The sequence below is a fragment of the Xiphophorus maculatus genome, chromosome 21 (assembly GCF_002775205.1).
Source record: "Xiphophorus maculatus strain JP 163 A chromosome 21, X_maculatus-5.0-male, whole genome shotgun sequence".
Lineage (NCBI taxonomy): Eukaryota > Metazoa > Chordata > Actinopteri > Cyprinodontiformes > Poeciliidae > Xiphophorus > Xiphophorus maculatus.
In genome coordinates, this window is record NC_036463.1 from 14,292,972 (window position 1) to 14,320,444 (window position 27,473).

A 27,473-nucleotide genomic window follows, 5' to 3' on the forward strand; every position below is an offset into this window, starting at 1 on the left:
ACTCTATTAGAAATACACATAAAATAACCCTTTTTCAATTAAAGTCCACTTATGTGTGGGTCACTGACATTTATGCAGCTTCCTTCAATTTGGTTGACTACATTTTAACATTTCACGTGCTTTCTTTTAATCATTTCAGTGTGTGTTTTATTGAAAGAGCAGGTAGTGATTGTAAATCAGAGGGAAAACAGGAATACAGAAGTGATGGCTCTGAACAGCATAAAAATTGAGCCGTCTGAAGGATTTATATCTGCACATGTTAATACATTCAGCCTCTAGGTGTCTCTATAGCAAATCAGAGCTGCTCCTTCATCCTGCTTGGTGTCTCTGTCTGCTCTTCGCGCGCTTGTTGACTCTCTTAAACACCACATGAGGAAGTTGCTTCATTCCGTAAGTTTTCTTTGGCTTACAATGCGTTATCAAAATGAAAACCTTAAAGTTCTAAGACGGAATGTAATACTGAATATGCTGACTGTATTTATGGCGAAATAAGGGCGTTTTATCGGAGTGTCATAGCGTTAAAATCGCAGCTGTGTGGGATGTGGTGGAAATGAATCAATTCCTGCTTCGGACACATTGCAAGTTCTTAGTGAAAATATTGCGTAATACTTGACTTCATTTGAGCTTCATGGTTTACATGGAAGCTGGTAATGTAACATGAGTGGTGTTATCGGTTCAGTTGCACATATTTATTCAAAATAGGACTTTTAAAAACTATGTATCATTGCCTTATTTTCTTTAAGGTGGCATCATCATGTTGTGTGGGTGTTTTGCTGCAAGAGGAAAGAAAAATAGTAGCCTATCATGAGGAAAAAGGTAGAAATATTAAAGCAATATCTGAAGACATCAAGTCTGAAGTTTGGTACAAATTGGATTTCCTGACTTCTTACATTAGTTAGAAAGTGGCTTAAAGACAACCAAGTCAATGCTTTGGAATAGTTTTCTTGAAGCCCTGCATAAATGATCTCAATCCTGAAAAAAATTAGTTGGCAGTGCTAAAAATATGTGTGTGTGTGTGTGTGTGCGTGTGTGTGTGTGTGTGTGTGAGGAAGGAGGTCTGCAAACTTGTCTCAGTACCTGTTTGGCCAAAATACCTTCAAACCATTATGAAAAGCTTGTGGAAAGATACCAGAAGCTTATCTAAATCGTACAGTTTAAAACCAAAGCTGCCATTTACAAAGAATATGTGAACCTCTGAATTTAAAGAAAGTAATAAGGCAAAAACATATTATGAGAATAATCAAATACCAATTTAATTACAGTAACAGATCTAAAACACAAAAGTTTAGTCGGGGTCTACTTTATGGACTCTGTGGCATTTAAGCCTCTATAGAAAAGCTTTTTAACTCTGTGCTCTTGTTTTCTGTTTCTTTATGGACCATTTATTGTGTCTGGAATAAAGTAAATGATGATGAAGAATGCCTAAAACACTTTTGATTTAGATATATGACGTTTTCAGCTAACTGAATTCACTTTGTATTGTTCAACAACTAGTAGTTGTTTAGAAGTTATGCTAGTTGCTCATTTACTTGGGTATCAGCTTCAACACCGTTATGACCCCGTGTTAAAGTGTCACTTATATATGCACTGCTTGTTCAGTATGTCCTTGTAAAGATATACGTACACAGTTATTTTGCATGGTGTTTGAATGTTACTTCTTGTTTGTCTGATAAAAGAAATTAAGTAAAAATAAAATACAATGATTTAATCAAAATCTATTTTATTAAAAATAAAATTTCTGATGTCCATGGTCTTTTAAGATTACTTTGGTTTGCTTCCTGAACTAAATTTCAAAACTATGCTTCACAAGTCTGAAAAGCCAGAGGGTCAGTCAGGCTGAATATGTTTTATTTTCTGTGTTTCTGTTCTATGAAAGCAAGAATTGAAAGAAAGCTTTCTGGCTTTAGACTAATTATCTTCATATACTTTTGTCACTACGAGGTGTTCACTAATTTCAAATGCATTTTGTTTTGTTAGAAATATACCAAACTAATGATCAAATTGAACAATTAAAGTGTAATTATACAATTTTCTATTTCTATGCAAAAATCTGCCTAAGAGTGTGCATGTGGAATTAACATTAAAAATCAATTTATTTGTATGGCTGTTGCAGTACTAAAGAAGGCTGGATTCTTCCTCTGCTGCTTTTCAAATGTATAATTCTGATAGTAAAAAAAACAAACAAATGTTGTAAAATATTTGCAGCCATTCTGCCTGGAATTGCAGATACAGTGTTGTTCCTTTTTTACTCTGGGGATAAATCCCCCTCAGGAATGCAATATATAAATTGTGAATAGAGACATTTTCTTTGATTAATTTGAAACCAGAACTTGAGAAGTCATGTCTCCCCTCCTCTCCTGTAGATTAGCCTCACCTTTTGACCAGTCAGATCATGGATCAAGAGTGGACACCTTTGGACTGTCTGCTGCCTTCAGGTACTATTCTCTAAAGCAACAGATTTTTAAACATAAATGTCTGTCTGTAAAAAGGGCTGGTCTAACGAGATGTGGGCTTACCCTTTAGGTAAAGCTCTAAAACCTATGTGGTAAACAGGTGCAATAGACACTAAATGTGGTAGAAAAATGCAGTCAAGACTTCAAGCCTGATATAGCAAATAACTTAGCTTATCTAGTATGTCCAATGACTCGCTCTTGTTTTGAAAGATAGTAAATAGCATAATTATACTCGTGTGTAAACTGGAGATTGTTTATTACTGGCTTTCTTTATATTTAAAAGTTTTCTTCTTTGGATATATTCATCATCCACAATAGCCAAGTAGATTATGGAGTCCTAGGAGGACCAGCACAGGAGAAACTTTCAGTTAAGAAATTGTACTCCATTCAGTGACATTAAAAATATGGCAGAGTAGAAGTTAATACATGTATGCTGTTTATTTATTTTTTATCAGTCATGAAAGTTCCTTTATTTAGTGTTATGGAAGTGTTTTATGCTCTGATATTGTCCTATCTTAAGTGGTCATTTGGCAATAGATGGGGTACTGTGCACCCTGGACAGGTTGCCTTGTCCTTCACAGGGCCAAGCAGACACACAGGACAAACAACCATGTAGCCAGATACTCAGACCTAAGGTCAATTAACTGGTTTGTCCCCAGTCATGCCTGCTTTCTTTGTTGTATTTTGAAAGTAATGGCCAGTGGAAATTGTAAACTAATTTTCTAACTTTCTGAGGAAGCTAGTTTTGCTGCAGTGCTAAAGTTAGTTTGAAAATGTATTTTTAGTTGGTTTCTCAAAACAGCTACACTACTATTTTTTTTTGCCATCGTCACCAATTGAAATGTTATGTTTGATATTTTTCACGTAAAGTTAATTTAGATATGTTTATTTGCCCATCTGTCATCATAAGCAGTTCTCATTCTCCATATTAGTGAGCATGGATAATTTTTTTTTCTATTTCAATGCTGAAACATGTAGTTGGTGAAAGCAACATTACTTTGTACATTCCCTTCTTGGTGAATGCTAAAGAAAGGGTTGTAATCATTTTTTGAAGCAGTTAAAATAAAGATTCATTTTAAATTGGATCACAACCTGATATCTAGATAGCATGAGACAATGTCAGCATTTTATCCTATTTGGTATTCCATCACACTACGTCTAAATACTAAGAAAAGGGTGGCACTTTTTACAGACAGTTAAGTTTTAAAACCAGACCATGAACTGCCTTTGGGCACATTATCGTTTCAGCAAATGGAACCAGAGTGAGCTAGCCATAAAAATGAGAAACACAGTTGTGAGGCTAAAAACTCAGACCTTTGATTCAAAATACCCAGTAAGCCATTGATCTTGCCTTGTCATACATTCTTATTTGTAATGTGTGATAATCTGCAATAAGCTCAGAAGATATCTGATCTATGAAGGCATGGACACGCAACATCTAGTATGGTGTACAGTCGTGTCTGCTTCAAGAAATTTTTCACGAAACCTACAAGATTATTGAGTCTTGTTGGTCTTTCGGGTTGGTTTCTCTAAATTGGATTGGTTTCAAGACCCTCACATACAGATTTGATTGGTTTAAATTCTTGGGATTGCTATTGCTGGGTCTGCTGTTTCCAAACCAATGGTGACTATTTTTTCTTTTGAAGAATGTGTTAAAGTTTTTCAACTCTGCAATAATTTTTGAAATAATTTGTTATGAAACTTTAGTTGTTTCTGAGCAGTTTATGCAGGGTGACACTGTATCTTATTGAAAAAAAAACAGCTTCTGTAGAGAGGTGTCTCATGGGAGGAGTAGTTGATGCACAAAAGTCTTGGGTAACACATGTCAAGACAGAATCTACATAACAGGCAGACAAGGTTTCCCTGCAATATATTGGATTGCAAAAAAGGAAACCAGTGTTGTTCACCTTTGGCCTCTGTGTGTAGGCTTATTTGTCTGCATTTGATCAAATGCATGCTTCACAACACTGTCCCACTTGTCTTCCTCTTTCTGTTTTGAACAGTCAGGGAATTACATTCCAGAAACAAATCACTTGCCCTTTGATGACACCTCTCTGTATATGTACTGGCTACGTCTTTTTGATGTACTTTGAAGACACGGCTGGATTCTTAAAATTTTGCCAAAAAGTAATAAGCAGGCTTACTCTTGAATTAATTCCCTGATGTCATTTGACATAACTTTGCTCACACAACACTGAAATTTTAATTTGACTCACAAAAGGAGCCATTTGCAAATTCAAATTGTTTTTATTGTTAACTTTATTCAGACACTTTGTCTGTTTACTGACATCCTTAACACATAAAGACCACCCACAACATGTAGCCACCTCCAAATGTAGCACGTGCCTTAAGTTTTAAGCATAATTTAAAAACTGACCTTATTTCTTTGGAGAAAGAAATTCTTCTGCTTTTCTCTACACCTGAGAGGAAAGCTGGGTACAGCTGCCTTTAGCCACTGCTGCTGGTACAAGGAGTTTGTGAGCTCCCAGGTGGTGTGTCTGTGTGTCTGTCTGCTTGTCTCTCCGTGTGTTTCTGAGTGGAGAGAGAGGGAGAGAGAGCAGAGGAATCGAGCCTGATGTAAGCCTAAGGACAGGCTTTACCCAGACCAGTAAAGGTCAAGGAGATTGTACAACAATTTTGGCCTGCAGAGCTGACAGAAAGGCACATGTAGTTTTATGACATGTCTTGTAGTACAGCTGGTTACATTTCTTGATTCTGTCATTCATTTGATGCATTTTATAAAGAGCGTGTTTTTAAGGTGACAGAAGTTCCTGCTTCACAAGATTATCTATTCACTGTAATATATTTAGTAATAAAGAAGGTTACTGGGTTTTTCTTTTTTAATAAAAAGAAGAAAAAAGCACTTTCCCATCTTTGTCCCAATTTAATTATGTTGTGAGGGTTTCACACAAGCTACGAATATTGTTCTTCCAGAGAGAAAGATAAAAATAGAGATCGTAGGATTGAAAGCCACATGCTATATCCTCGACACACTCAGCTCTGTCTGAGCCTGTCTGATCCCATTTTTGGTTTCATTGGTATACAGCAGTCGCAAATGTTCAAAAAAACACAACAATTGTACACTTTGTGTTGATCAGATGCATTTCATTCATCTGAATACTTGGAAAGAACACCTTTTCAATATATACAATGGTCTCATCTGTTCTGTTGCATTTCCTGAGGCTACAGTTCTGTGCAATGTGGTTATGAGCTTTTAGTTCTCCGGGGTTTCTGAAGGTCTTTGGCATTTTTTTATGTTCTGCTCTTTACTTATTTTCACTCCATCTGGCATACCTAGCGACTTTCTCAGATGTTAGGTTACTTAAAGCAGACCAGTGAGTCCTTTGTTACTGCCAGCCTGTCTCTAAGACATCTGACTTGCTCTGCTGTCCTTTCATCTGCAATAAAACACTGAAAGCAAAAGGTTGACAAGCTGGGAAAGTATTTTCTTTTACTATTAAAGTGATTACCAAATAGCTGATAGTCAGTAATTTGATGTCTTCACGTGGTGTGTTGTGAAGTTTTTAATGCATGTAAAAAAATATATATACATTCAGACATCTATACAATGTCTGAAAGTAATATTTTTTTATGGTATAGGAGGGAAAACTACACCATTTTCCACAGATCTTTTGAAGGTGGCCTATTCACTCCAAAATATTACTTTGTGCCTGCAAAATAGGCATACGTCTACATGTTGTATGCCTATTTTTGCTTTTATGCCTAAATTTGCTTGTGATAGTCTACTTACACTCATTTCTAAACTTGTTTTTTGGCAACAGTATGCTCCAGCCATGACATGAGCTTGTAATGCTGATTCTCTTTGCATTCAGTATGAAAGATGTAAAAGACTGATTTACTTTTCTGCTTTTTAATAAATTCTTATAGAGTTCAACTTAAATGTTGCCAAATGAAGCTCAAATAAAGCAAAGCTCTTTCAAGTATTTTCCAATTTCCTACTTTCCCCTGTTGTATAGTATTTCTTTTTAACTGCACCCAAATTTTGTGTTTGATTGCTAATGAAAAACAAACATATATAATAATATAATTATTCAAGTTTGTTGAAATAAAGAAAATAGAAGAATAAGACTGGGAGATTCTTTGAATATAACATATTCTACTTCTTGAACAATTAATAATGTGTTGTATGTTTTTTTAACCAAGGCAGAATTAGAGTTTTTAATAAATATAGGAGTTTCAAATTTATATGATAAATTTGGACTTAAAGTGTAAACAGCTTTGCCTTCGGGATGTGCAATCTACTGGGATAAGCCTGATGACTGACTGCTCATTTCCCCTTCAGCTATTTGCAAGTTCCCATTTTACAAATTACTTTTGTGACAAATAAATGCTTCTCAGAGGCAATATTTATGCCTAAAAAGTTTTGGTTTATACGGTAAAAGACAAACTTGCTTGTTCTTTGGTTGATCAACTGGAAAACAAACAAGCTAGTTCAGTGAGCAAAGTCTGGGACAATGCTTTGTTATGTTTGTTTAATTCTGCCCATTACATTTGTGACTATAGTATGGATACATAACTTCAAATTACATTAAAAAAACCTAGAAGTTGCTGTTTTGCAATCAACTTTACAGTGTTTGACAGAACAGAATAAACCCATTGACTTCCATCAAAAAACCCTTTTGGTCTTGTTCTAAAGGAAACTTGAATGAATGAATGATTTTCGTTATTTTGTCCAAAGCTGATGACTGAGTAGAGTTGTCCTTCCAACCAATATGCTATTTTGGGTCCTGTCTGCGCTATTTTCCTATGGTATATGAACTTGAGTAAAGTCAAGGTGTCAAAGTGCAGGTTAACTTTGTCTTTCTTCTACTTCAGAATTGATCTCCCAGTGCTTACAGCTCATAGTCACCGTTTTAGTCACTGCAGCAGTTGATCAGTATTCATTCTGAAAATATGACCAACCCTCTATAACTTGTGTTTCTGGACTTGGTTATTGATGACATTGTTGTTACAAGAAACAATGTTTGAGAATGGTCCACGCTGCAAATCCAAAGAGGGCAGCAAACAATAACGTTGTGGACAAAGTTCTGTGTTGGAGTGCTTTCTCACTGGTGTCTCCAGATAGTTAAATTTCAGAAGCTTTTCATTCTGAATGACAACTAGATTAATGGTAACAAGTACACTATCTACTGAAATTATTTTATCCACACTTGGCATAGAAGTGAATGTCATAGAGGATATCTGCATCATCATTGGCAAAAATAGTACAGTGGTTTTACAAAAGCTTTAGATTTTTGATACAGTGTGCTTCAGACTGAGTCGTTCCAAAGTTTTAAAGTAATTGTTTTCAAGCTGTCAGCCTGAGATAAACTGCTCTTGTTTTATTTGCTTATTTTTTGGTTTTCAGTGTACCAAATGCCTCTCATTAGCTGTTTTGTTCCTCCAGCCTGATTTCACTGTCTTAGTAATTTATCTTGCTGTTTATTTTGAGTACACAGCAAACAAATGTCACTTGACTTGGTAATTACTAAAGGACCTGCTTAACTGGTGAAGATATAATAACCAACAATTGTGTATAATTGCTTTTGTATCACCTTTATTAGAAAAAGTATTGTTAGGTATTTAGGGATGCTATTTCCTCATCTTTTATTGTGAACGGTATGCACTTACCCTGAAATTACTCAGTAGTGCTAGCAGTTTCTTGCATTTATAAAATATGTCCACAATTAGTCATCTGTAAAATGTATCCTGTGGAATTCATCTGAAAAAGAACAAAAGCAAATCTGTTTTGGGGGTAAAATGTAAATAGTGAAAAGGTGTAGTGACCTGGTTGCATAAATGTGCACACCCTTTAACCAACCATTGGCATTTTTTACAAACATCTAAAGTTTGCAGAGAGGTTACACAGAGGCTTAGTGTGATATCATTGTATTTTAGGAGAAGGATATACAATCCATCCATCCATCCATCCCTTTTTTTCTGCTTATCCAGGGTCGGGTCGCAGGGGTAGCAGCTTAAGAAGGGAGGGCCAGACTTCTCTCTCCCCAGGCACTTGTTCCAGCTCTTCCGGTGGAATCCCAAGGCGTTCCCAGGCCAGTCGAGAAACATAGTCTCTCCAGTGTGTCCTGGGTCTTCTCGGGGCCTCCTCCTGGTGGGACGTGTCCCGAACACCTCACCAGGGAGGCGTCCAGAAGGCATCATGACCAGATGCCCAAGCCACCTCAGCTGGCTCCTCTCGATGTGAGGGAGCAGCGGCTCTACTCTGAGTCCCTCCCGGATGACCGAGCTTCTCATTCTATCTCTAATGGAGAGCCCAGACACCATATGGAGAAATAGGCCACTTGTATCCGTGGATACACAATGTTAGTGTTATTTAGATACTATGGGACGACTAACGCAGTCATAAATAATTACAGAAATAATGGGAAAACAATGACAATATAAGAATCGGACATTTCTTCTCTTCGTTATTGGAAAGACGAGTTAGCAAATGGTCAGGGAAGCTCCCAAGAGGCTAACGGCAATAATGAAGCGGTTGCAGGATTTTTATTTTGTTACTTTTTAGTGGCCTTTATTGAACAGGTAATGGACAGGAAGGAAGAAGATAGAAGGGGAAGAAATGCATCTAATAGCCCGAGATAGAGAATGAAACCCAGGGCGCATTTAGGACTACAAGCCCTTCAAATGGTGTTCTCGCTCTACCAACTGAGCCATTAAGCCCCTCGGAGTTGCAGGAACTTTTTAACAGGGACTGGTTGTAGTTGACAACAATAATCTGTAATCTGTAATTTTATGTATGTCCTTACTATAGTTTTTATTTGCCAAATAAAACCTGAAGGCCCATCTAAAATCTTCATAAAATGTGTAAGAAATCATCGTCCGACAAAAGTAGAAATTTGTCTCACAATTCCAAATATATGTTTTACACAGAAACAATATTGCACATTGCTATGCACAGGATTAAACATATTTTTAGCACCAGGCACTACAGAGGTGATCAGCTGAAAAGGGCAGTGGACAACGGATGTCCTCAAGTGTGCAAATGCTTCAAAGTTTAGATGTAGCCTCCCATTAGAGTCACACCAAAGACTATAAGCTGTAGTTAAGTCAATAAGTGTTACAATTCAATGTGATTAAAATCATTAACCTGGTGAAACAGTTTTGAACAGTAATTTTGGTATTGTTAGGCTCAACAGGGTTATCATCCAACTGTTACTTTTAAAAGGTGCAACAATTTCAGTGCTTCAAATGAAAAGATGCCCCCTTAATCATACTGTGTGACTGTTGCATTTGCACATTGCACAATAAAGGAAGAGTGCTGCTCAGGAAAAATTTTCTTGGAATTAATTAGTTTCTCACTTTCTCTGTTCCGTCTTGCTCTCTATGCACAGCCTTCTTTTCATGGAGCAGTGTTATCAGGTAATGAGTTTTTTCGTCTTTCTTTTGGAATGGGGAAAAATTAAAGTGGAATGTGAGACGAGTGTCAACTTGAGTGTGAATTAAGCATATGTTATATACTTGACATTTTTCCTTGTGTGTAATTTGTGCCAAACAGAATTGTTCCTGATTTCCTTTTTGCATTCAGCTTGCAAATGAATGTTGATGTTGCAAAAAATACATCCATTTCTGTATTAGCAGCTTCAGCCGACTTTGTGAATGATATGTTTACTTGAACTTGTTAGTTTACCTTTATAAGGAATTTCTCACAAGGGTAAAGTCTGAGGATCTCAAAGACTGAAAAATATTTAACCAAGCATGTATAAATAAGTTACCTTTAGCACTTACACATTTGTTGTGTTTGGTATTAAATATTAAATAGGTTTTCAGTACCCTGCACTATTAAAATATTTTTTCATCACTTCCACCGTACTATAAAATGCATTTCCCGCCATTAGATCAGTTTGGAAGGAATTTCTAAGGCTTCCTCAGTTTTCCCTCTTTCAGGAAGTAGACTCAACCTTCAGAAGAGAATATAAAAGCATCCCTTGGATGTCTATATTTTAAAATCCCAGTGTGCACATCTACCCGTAAAAAAAGCATTGCTAGAGGTTGTTGTGCAAAGGAACTATGGAGTTATGAGTCATTTTGTTTGCATGCTGGCATTCGTTATTCTGTTTCTTGGGTCTAAAACTGTTCTTAAGAGTGTGACAAACCACACTTGCAGCTTTTGTTTCCAGTCTGGCATAATCTAGTCTAAATTATTTTTAGTTTTACAATACTACATTATCACATGGCATTTTAGGTGGTGATGTTTTGTTTTACAATAGGCAAAGCCCAGCAGATAAAGGAATAGAAGAGTAAACATTCAACTTGCCTTTATTTGTTGGAGATAGTTTTGTAAAAAAAAAAAAAAATTAATTCAAGACAGATGCCAGCTTGTTTCATTGCTTTCAGGCTGATGAGTAATATGTTTACTGGTTCTGTGTTGGGTTTGCTATTCTTGACGTTCGATATGAGGGACTTTATATTCATGAAAAGATTATGATCATTTCACTATCATTTTAGCAGCTCTTTAAATCTACAAGTTGTTTTGGTAAACTTGACACTTAAGCTGCAGCTGGCTGTGAATCAGATGTTGAAGCAGCGGGTGACTCTTATAATAAAAAAACATCTGAAAGAACCGTAAAGGTCAAACATTGTTTATGTCTAACATTATTGCTATGCAGATGCAGTTTCTCATCATCCTTTTCTACCTCAGACATTTATTTTTCTGCTCAGCAGCATGCCTAATGGGAGATACACACTATTATAATGGTCTGTTCATCCACCCTCTTTGTCTGTTATAGTCTGGAGAACGCCACAGTGAGCTTCATCCCAATTTAGAAGTTCTTTAAAAATAGTTTGGTCAGTTTTTACCAATCTCAACCCTAATTTATGGAAGTTTTTAAGTTCTCAAACAAGATTTAACTAGCTTGCAATGGAAATAATTTTATTTGACTTATTTAAATTATTAAATTTAAACAAAACAACTTGTAGATTTTGTCAGTTGCTGGCTTTTCTCCAGTATATACATTATAGAAATGTTTTCTGAGATGTATCAATATCTGAGATGAAACATTTTCATCTCAGATATTGATACATGATAACATCTGAAGTGTTGTTTTTTGTAAAACAAGTTAGTTTTCTGCTGTGCTCTGCCTGATAATAATTGGCTAGAACTAATGTGAAGATACATGTTTTTAATAAACGGTAAATACAATTATTAGTCAGCATAACTGTGGTGCAGTGGAGTGGTTTACAAAATTCAAGGTTTGGCACAGTTTGTTTATATTAGGTCACAGTTTTTTGTTTGATTCTTATTTTTGCACACTTTTGTCACAAATTGATAATCCAACATTAATGGTTTCAAATTGTCAGTAATTCTATGAGGCATGTTATGTAGTCATGTAAATGCTTAAAAAAACTTATGATTTTCTATTAGGGATGTAATTGAGGAAAACTGAGGACAAAGCTAGATAAGATTTTGGGCAAATCTTTTTGATTTCAAAATTATTTTCTTTTTTTTTCATATATAAGGGTGGAAGCACTTTACATTAACTTGTTACCCAGAACACAAAAGTCCTATATTTAATGTATTTGGTGTTTTTCTGCAGTTTTCTGCATGTCTCTCTCATACATATTTTTGACTTCAATAGTCATAAAGCATCAGCCATAACTATAGATCAGCTGAAAAATAACTAATCAAGATCATCCCAACACTGAATCATTTCTCTTGTCAAAAACCAGAAAACTAACTATGTAACTTACATTTTTAATGCTCATTAAAGTAAAACAAGCAAACAAAAAACATAGCAACCCTCTATGCTACTCAGTCGTTCTTAAACTGCTAATGGCAAAAGCAGCTGTTAATTAGCAGCTCAGAAACATTTGGTAAATTGCACAACTTTCACTGAGACCTGTCAAATTAATCAAATTTACCCACATCCTGATGTGTGATAATGGCGGTGGCAATTTCCGCTCTTGATCGCATTGCTTTAGTTTTAACTTTCTGAATCAAACAGCTTCAACTCTGCATGGAGAAAAGGCTGACATTCCATTTATTGTTCCATCCCTAAAGTACAAGTCAGACTATTATTTAATCTTAATCACAAATGGCAATTCCTTAAGTAGATGCTTTCTTATTTATTGAATTTCTGTGTGCATGTGGGCGTGTGGAGGTGTGTGTGTGTGTTCAACTTTGTTTTCTGAGTTATTTATGCCGTTTGGCACTTTTAGAAGAATCTCAAGGTGACATTTCTTTGAAGACAGAGTTTTAAAGGCCACACATTTCCTCCTGTGGGTGCTAGTGTATGTATGGGAGGCGGATGCTTATGTGACAAAGGGTTATCTGAAAAGTCACGGTTGGTTGAGTTTGTCTTTTGTTCTCTGTACACTGGGAGCCAATTAGAACACAAGATTGACAAATGTGCTCCTCCTTCTTATCCTTCTTACCTACCCTTCCCTGTGTCTTCCTTTCTTTTCCTTTACCTGTATATTCTACTTTTCATTCTCTTTCTTTTAGCATTCCTGTGCGGTGTTGACTTTTGTATTTAAAGTGACCTTCCAGTGATGTAAACTTTATAACAATATTAAGCTCACCTTTGCAACAATGTCAAACAGGGACATATTTTCAACTATTCTCTGCAAAGATTAGATAAATTCTTTGCACTTAAGTGTACAAAACCAAAAAGAGAGTTTCATTGTTTTCTCGAGTCATTTTGCTTTTGGAATTTTATAAAATCTGAAGAATATCTGATATGTATCTTCTCTTTCGTTGCTATTTTTTTCAAGCTTCTCTACCATTGGCATGAAAGATTTCTTTGCAAACATTTTAGCGTCATTGTACAGTAATGAGTGTTGACTTTGCATAAAGTTCAGATAACAATTTCACACATTTTCATCACTAGCATGTTAATTCTGGACTAGTTCTGGAAGAAATGTAAATTTAATGTTGAAAGCCCGTTTATTTCATTCATTGGATTGGATGATTGAAGAATTGAGGCACATGGGCAATTAAAACGTTGCTTCCTTTACAAACAGGAGGCTCAGTAATGTAAGGAAAAATCATATACCTTCAAAAGAGCATGGCACTTCCTCATTTTGTTGGTCACCAGAATGGTCACCCACTGCTGTGGGATGGCATCGCCAAACAGACTTCTTTGCTAGTCAGTCATCATTGTCCTGATCAGTCTGGCATGAATGGCACGTCCAAGCTAGTGCCACATCCATGTCAGTCTTAAACAAACCAGAGCACTGGTGCCTTTTTACAAATTTGTGTTACCAGCATTTTGTTTATTTGGCTTTGTTCTAGATAGTTCCTGGGCTGTTCATTAACAACACACCCAATGTTAGCAGTTTGGGTCACATGGTTGAAACTTAGGTAGGGTGACCATATTTTCATTTGGGAAAACCAGGACACCTTGGAGCGGGGGGGGGGCTTAGGCCTCCCATTTCTCTCGACCGGTTCTGAAAGTAGGGAAACTCTTTTGTAAATCGTCGGTAAACATACATTTGCACTTTGGCATGTTGTTGGCGTACTAACAGCCACGCTATCTATCTTCTGATTAAGAACAGGGCTGCCCGCACTGACGCGGCTCAGGGATTACGTCACGCCGTGCGCAGTGCCCTAGTGCCTGTGAATTTAATGGTCCAATGAAGGTAATTTAAAAAACAGGACATTTCCTCACTTTCTAAAAAAAACCCGGGACGCCCGGGACAGGACGTGAAATACGGACATGTCCCGGGAAATACGGACGTTTGGTCACCCTAACTTAGGTCACTGTTCAGTGTCCAATTTGATTGATTGATTCGTTGATTCCAAATGCTGTGGAGAAGGGTGGTTAAAGATCTACCCAAAGTTGTTGGGTATTCAACTTGTTTATAGGTAAAACACAATGGAACACTGGTAAAGAAGTGTCTGCATAGTTTAAAAAAAAAAAAAATCAACAACATATTTAAAATGTGAAATCTTATGCCCACTAAAAATGTCAAAGTTGTGTATTCCACACCTTGGTAAAAGGATAGCCTGACTGCATATTGAAAGCCTCATTTTAGCAAGACTTTCTTGCCAAACTTCTGACCAGACCTGTAGATACAATTTTGAGGAAATAACACGTGGCTTGCATTTGAATATGGCATTTGCCATTGGTTTTGAAGTTGACTTTAAAAATGAATAAGAATCACTCGTAGTGCAGACAAGTGGAGAAGATAACTGAATAAGGAATAAAAAGTTTAAAGTCAAGGTGGAAAAAGGTTATGCTTTCATATATGGTCCATTAAGGTTTTTCCATGCAGCTCTTCCTTTACTTTGTCAATAAATGCAGATTTTTTGCCCCCACCCATCTCCTGCAGATAGATAGGTTACAATTTTAAAGTACTAGTCAGGGGATCTGCATTAGCAGCAGAGCAAAGGGGAAGCTTAAAGCAGGTTGATGAGGGGTTGAGGGAATAAATAAATTCATGTTCTTTGAGACAAAGAAACAAGGTGGAACTCTGATAAGAGAGAGAGAAAGATGCAGATGACAAGTCCTGTTTTACAATTTTCAAAGTGCTTTTTCTGGTCACGTAGCCACAGCTGGTGCATGACGAAGGTCAGGGTATTCAGATGAGACTGGATTAAATGTGTTCAAGCAGATGTGCACACAGATTTGCCTTATTTTTTGACAAATGATAAGGACTTTGGTGTTAATTGCAACCGTGGTCAAGGAGAATGAAAGTACTGTAGTTACTACAAGTTATTGCTTAAACTGAATACTCAATGGGTGATTTAGGCTATCTTTGGATAATCTAAATTAGATCTAATTGAAAACATTTCGAACCCAGCTAAAATAAAACTGACTTTGAAATGTTTCTTGTAGATTTTTTTTTTTTTATTTCAGTGTCTTCTGAGAGTTGATTTCTAGCTTGTTAAGCAATATCTATTTCTGTAAATCTTGTCTGGTCTCATATAGCCCCTCAAATAATCTCCAGTTTGCATTAAAAACTTATCTTAAAAAATGAAATGATATAATAATGTTTTACCTTTTTGTTCCATTTTCTTCAATAAACGCCCATCTCATCAGTGTACCTCTGATTATTTTCGCTGTTTTTCTGTCTCAGGCAAACAGAGGATTTGTCTAATCATTCTGAACCAGCCCATTGATAAGGACCACCTACACACTCTCTGGGGTAAAGGTATGTAACTCAAACATCACAAACACAGATCGCACAAGATCTTTTTTACAAATTTGTTTTAGTTAGATCTGTTTGAAGAGACCATATATTCCTTAAATTTTTTTGTGAAACTACGGTTTCTCTCTTGCCTATGTAGCCAACTTTATGCGGAAGATTAAATTGATGCCATGTTGTTGAAAGTGCTTTGTATTGACTTTCAGACTGCCAGTGTTGTGGATTTTAAAAGTCACACAGCAGAACAAAGTTGACTTTAGGATAAGCTGAATATAAGCTGAAGACAAATTTGCTTGTTATCCTTAGCTGCTTTGAAATCCATAATTTTTTAAACACCTGTTGGACTAGCTGAGTATAAAACTGCAGACATGTAATGTGTCTAGCTGCTCCATCTCGATACAGCCCAATCACAACCATATGGTGCTCGTTATATCTGCAAATTGCTAAGAACATGTCTCAGATGAATGGTAATTATACAGAATTTAACGACTGAGCTGAGTGAGAAGGATGCAGCGTGCTACAGAGCTGTTAGCCAGATTACAAAGAGTGAAAGGTTAACTTAATGATTCCTTTCCCCTTGCAAATATGTTTGTGTTCAAAAATAAATTAAAAGTAAAAACAAATATCAATTTGGAAATGTGTAGTGTCCTACGTTTGTCACTTTGACATGTTTATTGTCTTTCTGAGCCTGAGGTTTTCTAAAAAATAAAAATAAAAAATGCACTCCACACAAATGAATAACTTAAGATCATATTTGGCTCCAAACTCTAATAAGAAATGCAAGTTATTATTGTCTATTGTTACTTCATAACATTTGGTTACTTTTTGTGGAACAGTTGTTATTCAGAGTTGTATTTTTATTTTCCTGATTTGTTAGAAGATAATAAATGTCTTTTTGACCTTTACATTTTAGGGATTTCTTCAATAATAGCATATATATATATATATATATATATATATATATGAGGCTTCTATTGAGTTTCTGTCACAGATAATGACATTCATAAGCATGAGGCTTCTCTGAATTGTTTTGGTTTCACCAGGAGTAATGATGTACAATATACTGCAATGTCCAATCTTGCAATTGCAAATGACTGGCAAATAAACTCATAATCAGCATCCTAATAATAAATTACTTTAACATAGTTTAGTATTTCATTTCTTCCAGGTTAATATAAAATAGTTATTTTACAGGTATGGGATAAAAGCAAAGGGGACAAAACAGCAAAATAAGGGAAAAACTCTATTTAAGACAGGGGCTTTACAATCACATTCGGCATACTGTAATTGGTGCAGTATAAAGTGACTGAATGGCTCCACTTTTGCAATCACTGAATACTTATTAAGCCCAAGGACATTTTGGTGACTCTGCTACAGAACATGCATCAGAACCCTGCTGACATCAAGTTTGCTGGGTGTATTTGAATCTCACTACTTTTTTTGTGGCAACCACATAGTATAATTAGATTCCATGTGCACTCTGAAGCTGTTGATTAGGAACAGACAAGTTATAAAACTTTTTAAAACAATGAACAGTGTATATATATGTTGTTGTTTTTTTTTAGCAAAGGAACATCCCACATCTGAAATGTCAGCTAATGATTTGTTCAAATCCCCTTGCCTGAATTGTATTAAGGATACAAAATATTAAATGCCATTTTAACCTATGTCCTGCAAATTAATTTTGTTTTAATCTACTAATTACATCTAACAATGTGCCAAACAGAAAATGTTTGTAAATTAAAATGCGACTGACAGTTTTTATTTATTTGTTGCAGAAGGAGCAATACACAAAGAAGTGGCCTGAATCAGGTTATTTTGATGTCAAGGCCATGGAACATCAATTAAGCAATCCATTATAATTTATGAAAATGGAAACAACAAAGGTCTATTTGACAAGGTGTTTCAAAAACTAACTTCGAAGACAAAGTTTGATTAAACCAATAGAAACCACTTCTGATTGAATTTTAATGAACAAATCTTTGATATTCTTATCATCTGAGCAAAAACCTGAGCGGCACCTACGCTCTCTCCATCTCAGCCGTGTAATGTCACAATTTCTTTGACATTGGCTTGACATGAGACAACCTTTGCAGAACACTTCATAGCATTTGACAAAAAAAAAATCACATCATCTTGTTTCAAGCTAAATATTTTCTGCTCTTTGAGATAAAGATTGTTTTGAATTTCTGTAACTCAGTTAAGAAAGACATTTAACAATTCTTAAATGTGAGAAATCAAACATTCCAGCAACAGAGAAATCATGGGCTAATAGAAAACCTTGTAAAAAATGAAAAACTATGAAGTCAGTAAGTGTTTTTTCCCCAATATTTAATCTAAATTAAGTATTTGGTATAATTGGGTGGTATGACACTTTTAATAAATTGTTAGGAATTTTATAAACCTGCACAATATTCTTCGGAGACCTTTCTTCTAATGGCAATTATGTCAGAGATTGGCAATTATTCAGTTCTCCTTTTAACTTTCTCCTCTTAAAGTGGCCCATCGTGGTTTTTGGAAGTGTTTTAATTATTATCCTGCTGTTAAAATGTATTAACTTAAAAAGTTCAACCACAAGCCCAAAGCATGATCTACTCAATATTTTTCATCTTAAAGGTCTGTTTGTTTCTCAGTAATACTCCTTGTGTTCCAAAGTTTTTATTTCACTGTAATTGTATTTAATACACCAGAAAAATGTTGTGCTTACAATTTTTTATATCCTTCTTTTGATTTGTTGGCATTCAGCGTTGATTTGGAAAGATAAGACGTTTGCAAAGTCTACGGTATGAAGGCTATGGCCTAAACAAGCTAAGCCTGGCTAGATGTAAAACATTTTCTAAGAGCCAAAATCCTTCGTCATTTTCTTCCTTTGACATTTCACAAGAAATGTATTAATTAATCTTATTGAAATTTTTAAACCAAGCGATAGATGTACTTTCTCAGCATGATATAGCTTGATGCTGTCACGGAGTAGTTTGCCCCCTCTTGGTGTGTATGACTTTAGAGAGAAAGCTTCAGAGACACTTTTGGGGGTTTCTGAAGTCACAAGCAAATTTTGTATTCTGGATATCAAAACATGGAAGTCTTTCTTAATTAAATTTGCTGTAGGCGGCAATGCGCATGGGACTTGTGTAAGAAGTTTTGATGGGTTGATGGCTATGTGTGATGGACAGATCTCTTCATGTTGGATTGTAAACACGCTTGTAGCAAGTTTATCTTTTCCTGCTTCAAATAGTATGTATTTTTAATGGAGTTTATGTGATAAGCAGATGTCACGCTGCACACGAGCGTGTCTTATGGCGTGTCACTCTCCTGATGGTTGTTCACCTGGAGGCATCATAGCCATCTTGAAATACACATTCTACCACAAATAAACACGGCTGATTCTCAGGTCTTCTGATGTGGGGCCCCTCGGGCCCCAACTCTTTACCTGTGGGAGAGGTGAAGCAGCAGGGAGCACAGGAGTGATACAGGCTGCCAAAGATGATCAAAGGGAAACTCAAGAGTGTGATGTTGTTAAGTCGGATCAAGCGGCTTATCTCAATCTCGCACCCCCTCTCTCGTCTAGACCATCAGTCATCCACTCATTCACTTGCTCACTAAATCAGTCCCCTATTTACCTACTCTACGATGCTTTATCGACTCATTGTGCAACACCACAAACAAGGAGTTCAATAACGCAATCAGTGAAGGTGGTTATTGCAGCGAAGCAAACAAAAATGTGCCTGTGTTGATTACAAGTGCCTCGGTTTATCATTTATTGATACTAATAACCTTGTTGAAGTCTGAGAACGTCACCCCACCTGCAAGCTGTGCCAGTCATCTGAAGTGATAAGTTGCTGGGAACAAAAGCAGATGTTCTTCCTGCACAACATGCTTGAAAACATGCCGAGTGGCATTAATAAATGTATTGGGAGTTTGAAAAGAGAATCTTTGGAAGGATTGACAGCAAACCGCAGCTAAAGCTCTAATTCCAGCAAGCCTGCCGAAGCAAGAATGAGTTGGTGGAATTGGGTCATCTCGAATAAAAAAGACCGAAAGAACCCTGCTGGCTTTGCAAAGCAACAGAGTGGAGCTAGAAAGAAAGAAAATGAAATATTTGTGCAGGAGATCAATCAAGCGTGGGGAACAGTGTAGAAATCATGGTGGATCTGGAGGCAAGGTGACAGATGGAGGGGCAGAGAGGTGAGCCAAAAGATGAAAGGAGGACATCACACATAATGCTAAGAACTGGGATCTTTTTGTGACTGCCCTCTCGTGTTCTGTGCTTAAGCCCCCACTTGACAGGTTTTAATCTTCCACCGAACCTCATCAATACAGGCCTGCTCCACAGTCACCATGTTGTTGTGTACACTTACCTTTTCTGCAACTCAATGGCAGCATAAATGAAAGCACTTAAAGGACTCAGCAGAGTGTGAGGAAGTGTATTATCTATCATTCAACTGTGAGTGACAGGAGTAGCTGGTTCTTAAACCTGCTGGGAAGGGATTACAATGGGTAGTTTACTTACAAGGTCATCTTTCCTGACAGGAGCTGCATTTCCAGCATAGTTCCATGTCATATTGTCGTCAGGAGTTTTATAATTAAAAGAATTATAATTGGAAAGTATTTTTTTAGTGTTTACTAAAGAGTTTTTACCTCCAACTGTCCTTTGATGTCAAACAGGAAGGTGCCAACAGATCTCTAAAACCCTTTATGCTGCAAAGTCAAGCCTCTGAGGAACATTCTAGCATGTAACACTTGTAGATGTCTGTCATATGGTAGCAGTGCTTACCTGGGTTGTCTGTGTCAAAAGGAAATCCACATAGACTCTTGGACGTAAGGTGGCACAAAAAGAAATTTCTCCTGCATTTCTCAACAGTTTTAATCTTCGTTCTAATGGTTATTATCCTCAGTTTTGAATTTCTGTTGTGCATGCTTAACTCAAATGTTGTGTGAAACAGAAATAGAAGAACTACTCCAAAACAACCAACAGCACATTTTTCCAATGAGAGAATGACAGTAATTGCATTTTACCGCCTGTGGATGGAGTGCAGATGGAGAAATGATGTTTCTCAAGTTCAGATTACCCACTTTAGCCATTTAATGTAATAAAAACAAACGGGACATTAAGATATCTAGAAAGACAAAAACTCCCACAAGTCTTGTGGAAAGTTTAAGAGAACATTAAGCAGATGTTTTATGAATATTTGTCTGGCTTAACGGTCTGTTTAGAACAGCTATGTCAAATTAGAAGACCACTTTTCAACCACACCCTACTTTGTTTTCTCATAGTATAACATTACTAAATTGAAAGGGTATCTTAAACAGAACATACTGATGTAAGCCTTCCTCCTCAATTTGTAAAAAACACACTGATTAAACGAATTCAGATTCAAACTTGAGCTGGGAGAAGATTCCCAATAGATTTATGTCCTAGTGTAAAAATACCAATGGTATATAAATACTATGGTATCAAAGTAGTTATATAATGATCTAATTTCTTTTATAGAAAAAAAGAGCAATACGTATTTCTACTGCTTGTACAATAATAGAGAATAGAGATTACTACAGTTATATTTTGATCTGCATTCATAGAGTTAGGTAAAAAATATAATACATCAGCAGAATGTAGTCATCACACAGACTATACCATAAATATGCCCTTAATTTTAGGCCAAAGGATTGTTTAAACCCACCATATGTATTCAAAGACAGAGGTTGAAAACTCAAAAGGATCAAAAAGACTTTCTTTGCTGCTGTAAACTTAACATCAGGCTGACTCTGTTGCTCTTTTACAGCTGAAATGAACTGCAGAGAGGTCTTGACATGTCAGGGAAAATATGGTTTATTTTTAACACGTCTCATATATCTCTGTGCTTCCACTGATATAATCAATACAGCCCTTACAGATGGGCTGTAGCCCTTAAAGTTGACTACAAATAGTCAACTTTAAGGTTTCTCTCCACAGTAGCAATAGGGTTTTTGAGTGTTGTACAGCCATTTCTGGATTTGATCATAAATTTTATGCTGACCACACTGACCTTTCAAGCCTAACTTTTCAAAAACTAAAAAAAGGCACAGTGTTGCCTTTTCCTTCTCCATAGATCCATAGCTAAACCACAAAAAAATTAGAAAAGAAAATTCACTTTATTAAACTAAAAATAAAGTAGTTTATTAAAAGTGAATATTTTATTAAACATTTTACACAATATCTAATAAGTAAAGAGTTACCTTCTTTTTTGCCCCTTCTCTATCTTGCATATACTGTAGCTCACAGACTCTAGGAGCATGACACAGAGAAAGTTCTCAAACAAAATCCCTGCAAACTAATTTGTAACAATGAAATTTTTGCTGCTAAACCTGCTTTTTGTAATGTGCAGGTTGTAACTCTGATGTCAAACAAAGAATGAACCTGTGATAAGCTGATGGAAAACTCCTGAAGCTGAGAAACTGCTTGAATTCACAAAGTGGCATAAATCAAGGCAATTCAACACTTGTTAGAACATTGAAATTCTCCATTCAAGTTTTTTTCCCTTTTTATTTTAGACCTATAGAGTTTTGCAAACTGTAATTATTTCTTTAGGGTCAGAGTCTCAGAATATATTGGGTTTGGATTTTAGCTTTAAGCATATAGTCATTAAATTGCCACCAACTGTTTAAAAAAAACACTAGAAAACATGCTTATCTTCTAGGACCTTCAACAATTTTCCAAGTTGTTGGATAAGTGTTTGTGTGTGTTTGTGTGTCCGTGTGCACAAACGTATGAACAACTTATGAGTGATAGCTTTATGTTTTGTCGTCAGGCTTCAAAGAAAAGTTTCCTGTTTTCTTGAGAAGTTGTCATTTGAATTCTGTTCAGCCTTTTCTCTCTGTAAGAGATAATGACTTATTTACATACATTCCAATCATTGCTTGACACAAAACGTAGACACCGAGTAGTGATTGCTTTCAGCAGCTTTTTCTTGGCTATGAGTGTTTGTCGCAGTCAGCTTGACTTCTCACCCCTCTACCCATTCCCCCTAGAATGAATAATCATTCTCTTCATTAAATCTACTATCATAAACCAGAAATATATCCTAAACCTATGTTAGGAATATTGAGTTATGTAATTTTGGTGTGAAGAGGAATATAAATTTCCTAACATATTTTAAAGAGTAATTATGTCTTCAGTGTGATATTATTTGCGTGGAATGTGTGAAGTTTAGCAGTAACTCCGAGATCTTGTTTTTCCCTTCTTATGTTTTGTAATAAGAGCACTTGCTGGTTAATTGGATTACTTATATTTATAATTTATTTAAATTTGGAAACAAAATATGTTCTTCTTGAAGTGTGATTTTTATTCCTGTCATCAGGAAGCGTCTCCCCTGTGTTATTTTGATAATTAAATATGCCAGCTTGAGATGACTTAATTAACACCTCAAATTGCATTCAGTCAATGTAGGTTTTATAAAATAAAGTTAAAAAGAAATAAATTATAATCAAACATATCTAAACACGTATATATGTAGAAGGCAGAGTTATATCAGGGCTTTGGGATGGACCCAACTGGCAAAAATGGAACAAACGTACAAGTGTTGCCCCTCTCTTTGGTGCATTCATAACTTAATTTTGAACAAGGTGCAAGCGGAGAACATCATCTGATTCTTTGAAGTTTCCCCGAGTGTGCACAACAGCAGCCCCGAACAGAAAGGGGGCCTTAAAAAATAGGCTTTCTACTCAATTTGAGAAGAACAGAAGCCATGAAAGAGCATGCATTTGCAAATAGTTTGCATCTAATTTAGTTAATCATGAATAACATTTCAGAAGTTGAAAATAACTGCCAGCTTGGACTGCTTTTAATCATTTTGCAGCATTTGCACTTTAGCTAATTTAAACCTTATTTGAACCCAATACATTTACTGATTGGAATGGAATTAAGTTTATTTATTCAGCTAAAAAGTCTTCATTGCTGATGTTGGTTTTAAAGGAGCTGCATTTAAATTGTGCATTGTTATGCCATTCTTTTATTAAATTGATTTATTCAAAAGCCACAAGTAGAGTTTGGAAAGAAATCTTTTATAGGAATAAAAAGCAAACAGTCGTGAATTAGGTGTGAGACGAGAATGTTGGCCCATTTTACATTGAGATTCTGAAGTTCAATACATAAAATATGTCTAAAAATTATTTGTTTTAATTATTGATGGCTTTATTCCATGAAAAGCTCATCTCTGTTACAATATATTCAGTTTAATTCACTTTATTTATATAGTTCACAACAAATGTCATACATTTATAAAAAAGTCATTTCAATTCGATCAGACATCCATTCCAATTAATTGTAGTTGTCATTACGTTTAGTTTATTATTCAAAGTTATATTATGTCTTTCCTTTATGCATCAGAAAATAAAGGGAGACAAAGTTTTGTTCACAAAAACCCTTTGATCCTTAATGTCTTATTTCGTTGCATAAACCTATTTAGATACAATGTCTGTTAAACATTGGTCTGATATTTTGATTAAGTATACCATGTTACAGTTAAATCGCATTGCAAGCTACAATGGCAGCGCAGTTAGAAAAAATAAAATAATATATATATATATATGTGTGTGTGTGTGTAAATAGTATACATAGTTATTTCCTTTTAAGGTTGATGCAAAGACAGCAGTTAACATTGATGCAGCTGTTTAAGTCAAACCTGCATTGCGTATGTTGCTGTTTTTTTTGTTGTTTGTTTTGTTTTGGGGTTTTTTTCACAATAGCTGTATCTTTTCAACACTGTCCAATCAATTGTTTATGTAGTTTTTGAAGCTTGCTTTTTTATTATATAATTTTTAACATTTAATATGCCATCTAATGCTGTGGAATCTGACACTTTATTTTTGTTGTTCTTTTGGAATTTGTCTGAGCGTTGCACAGTTTGACCGCAGGATGAACTTTCTTGTAGTTTCAGTCCAGGGAAAATGGCACACAGTCTTCTTTTTTCCCCTCTTTCAATCTTCCTTGGTGTGGAATTATGGACTCTAAAGTGTGGGAAGATCCTTGTGACCCTTCTCAGTTTAACAGGCAACATAAATTGCTTCTTTTGAGAGGAATGCTGATGTCCTCTCTACTGTCTGCTACACCAGAAATCTGTTAGAAGTTTTTTTCTTCAAATAGGCGTGGCAACCCCCAGTGGTAATCTGTTAATCGAGTACATTTGAATAACAGCAGCTGGCTAATTTGTTAACATGCAATATCTAGCTGCTGTTTTTGTCTTTTTAATTATAGTTCATGCTAATGCAAATATTTAATCACACATTCTTTTACTCCTTTCAGCTTTTGTAATTGTATTCTGTCTGGATTTTTAGGGTTGGGATGATGCCAATATTTTATCTCACAGTACTTAATGGTGTGTATAAATAACATTTTCTTCATTTTATGCAACCCTACTTTTTCCTTTCAAGTGAGGCTTCTGTTGAGGTTCAAAGGTTATTGATCATCAAAGGGATGGGGGCTTTGCATGGTTGGCTTTTAGGAAGAACTTTGTGTGCTCAGTGTTTTCTCCAAATGCATGCATGGATTTTCTCCAGTTACTCTGGCATCCTGGCACAGTCCAGATCAAGCATGTTAAATTAACAAGTGGGAGTGAGTGTATGTGTTCATGGCTCACCCTATGACACACTGGCGACAAGTTTGTGTTGTACCCAGCCTCTCCTTAGAGAATGTTTGGCTAGACTCTGGCCAACAAAAAAAGGTAAAATATGATAATTAATTATTTTTTTAAATTCAATGCAGTCACTGCACATTTTAACTACATGTGCATTGTCTCAAGAAACCACATATCTTGAGGACACAGTCACTCAAAGGCCACCTGAGGTTAAAACCAATTTAAAAGACAAAGAATACCACTGTTAGCTTTGAAATGACTAAAAATGAGAGGCGTTTTTTATTTTAACAATAATTACACTGCGGTTTACAGCAGTTTCTCATTGAGTCACACACGTTGACAGACTGTATGGTTGTTTGTCTTTTTTTCTTTAGCTCTCTTGAGGGCATGTGCTGATGGAGGTGCCAATCAACTTTATAACATCACCGCTGGAGATCGTGACAAGTGAGTTAGCCTTACTTTCACATTTGAATAAGTTAATTAGTGTTTTGACTTGCATGCCTAACTCTGTGCATAATAGTGTTTTTTGGAAAACTGCCAGGAAATGGAAATGCTTTTCTCTCAACATGAAAACCTGAAGAGCAGCAGCTCACAAACCACATTGTGCATCTAAAACCGTTATCTGGCTGCATGTCTATGATTGTTTAATGGATTTCTGTGCTCCAGGTGAATAAATGTGCCCTGTTTGTGCGTGAGTGCAGGGTGTGTTTCTGATAAAGTAGCACAGGTTGGCAATTTGCAGCAGCATTTTTTTTTTATGGCTAATGGAGGGCTGCTGTCAGGACAGAGATGGATCTGGGGATCACTGGGTCCCTGAAGTGTCGAGACTTTCACATTAACACCCAGAGTGTGAGCATGGAGTGTGTGTGCTTTTCATCAGGGTGCGAATGGGATGTTGTTAGATGTGTCTGTGTTTGTCTCACTGTGTGCATGTCCTTGCAATTCTACAGCTGTAACAACCACTTGAAGCTGTTGACTTTGGAGTTAAGGACATGTTTGCCAAGTGTCATTATTTAGTACAATTATGTCATTTTCTTTATTAAACAAATTTATGTAATCATTGAATCTGCAGCGGAAATTTAAAGCTCTGAAATGTTCTTGATAAAGTATTGTAAAATCTGAATATGTCTAGGCATTTACTAAAATAATTATCAGCCTTCTACACATTTTTTATAGTATGTTCATCGATATGTAAGTTAAAATTACAAAAGTATACAAGTTAACCATGTAGTCAGTACTTAAGGATTTTAACAAGAAATGTTGAAGGCTAAAAGTTTAACATGATAAATGGAGAAATATAGTTATTGGAACTTTATTTGAAATCACAATTTTTCTTCAGCAATTTGACACAGAAACAGTGCCATCAGACAATTGCTTTCTATAATAATTGTGTTCTAACCACGCAAAGTATAATTGCGTATTATAAAACTGAGAAAAGGCTTTTTCAGCTAGGGATTACGGCCAATTGTTTTGAATGACGATTATATTTGAGCAGTTTGAGGCAGAAAATGACTCTTGTTAAGATGATAGCAACGGCTTTATTATTAGTTATCAGCCAAAGCTTAACCAACATTTTTCAATCTTTTCATTTTCATTTTTAGTCAACAACCAGATTTGGGGATTGTGGTTTATGTGAATAGCAATTAATATGTTTTTATTTCAAAGTGTTTTTATTTTTGATAATCCAATCACTGTATAGATCCCTGTCAAATAGACAATGCCATTGTGATTCAGGATCCTGACAATTAGAATGCATACCCTGGATATTGTGAATGCCTTCGGTGAAAAAACGGGATTTCTGGTGATGAAAATTTGCCTTTAAATTTGAAACAAACTCCCAACTGTATTCTTAGAAATCACCAATACATTTAATATTTAGGGTCTTGTATTTAGGGATTGTACAAAAAAGCCATGTTTCCTAGAGAAGATCGGGACTTGCTTGGGGAGAACTGACAACATCCACTGGAAAAAAAGGCTTCAGCTGAGATTTGAACTGGAATTTTTGATGCTGTGAAGCGATAGTGGAAATCACCACAGTAGTGTGCACTTTTTACCTCTCAATCAAGAGACCCAATTTAAGATCATTAGAGGTGCAATTATGTGAAGTTACTGGTCAGAAATCACTTTGTGCCTTGTGCTAATCTTAAAGAGAGGTCCACTTTAATTACCTGAAAGACCATTGTAATATATTTCTGGGTATTTTACTATGAAATGACTGTTTTGATGCATAATTTAAGTCCGTATATATCTGCATGTACTTTAGGTGAGCTAAACAAAAAGGGTCACAGCATTTAGAGATTGCGTC

At 35.9% G+C, this 27,473-nt stretch overlaps 1 protein-coding gene across 2 annotated transcripts in view; it reads left to right on the top strand.

Annotated features, from left to right (window-relative positions):
• Positions 1-329: 329 nt before the first annotated feature.
• tpk1 (thiamin pyrophosphokinase 1) overlaps positions 330-27,473 on the top strand; it is a 72,228-nt gene continuing 45,084 nt past the window's right edge. For both annotated transcript variants that reach the window (XM_023326596.1, XM_023326597.1), the window contains exons 1-4: positions 330-390; positions 2,364-2,435; positions 15,492-15,566; positions 25,543-25,612. In XM_023326596.1, coding sequence (XP_023182364.1) covers positions 2,393-2,435; positions 15,492-15,566; positions 25,543-25,612 — 188 coding nt within the window. In that variant the 5' untranslated portion in view covers positions 330-390; positions 2,364-2,392. The remainder of the gene's footprint in view (positions 391-2,363; positions 2,436-15,491; positions 15,567-25,542; positions 25,613-27,473) is intronic.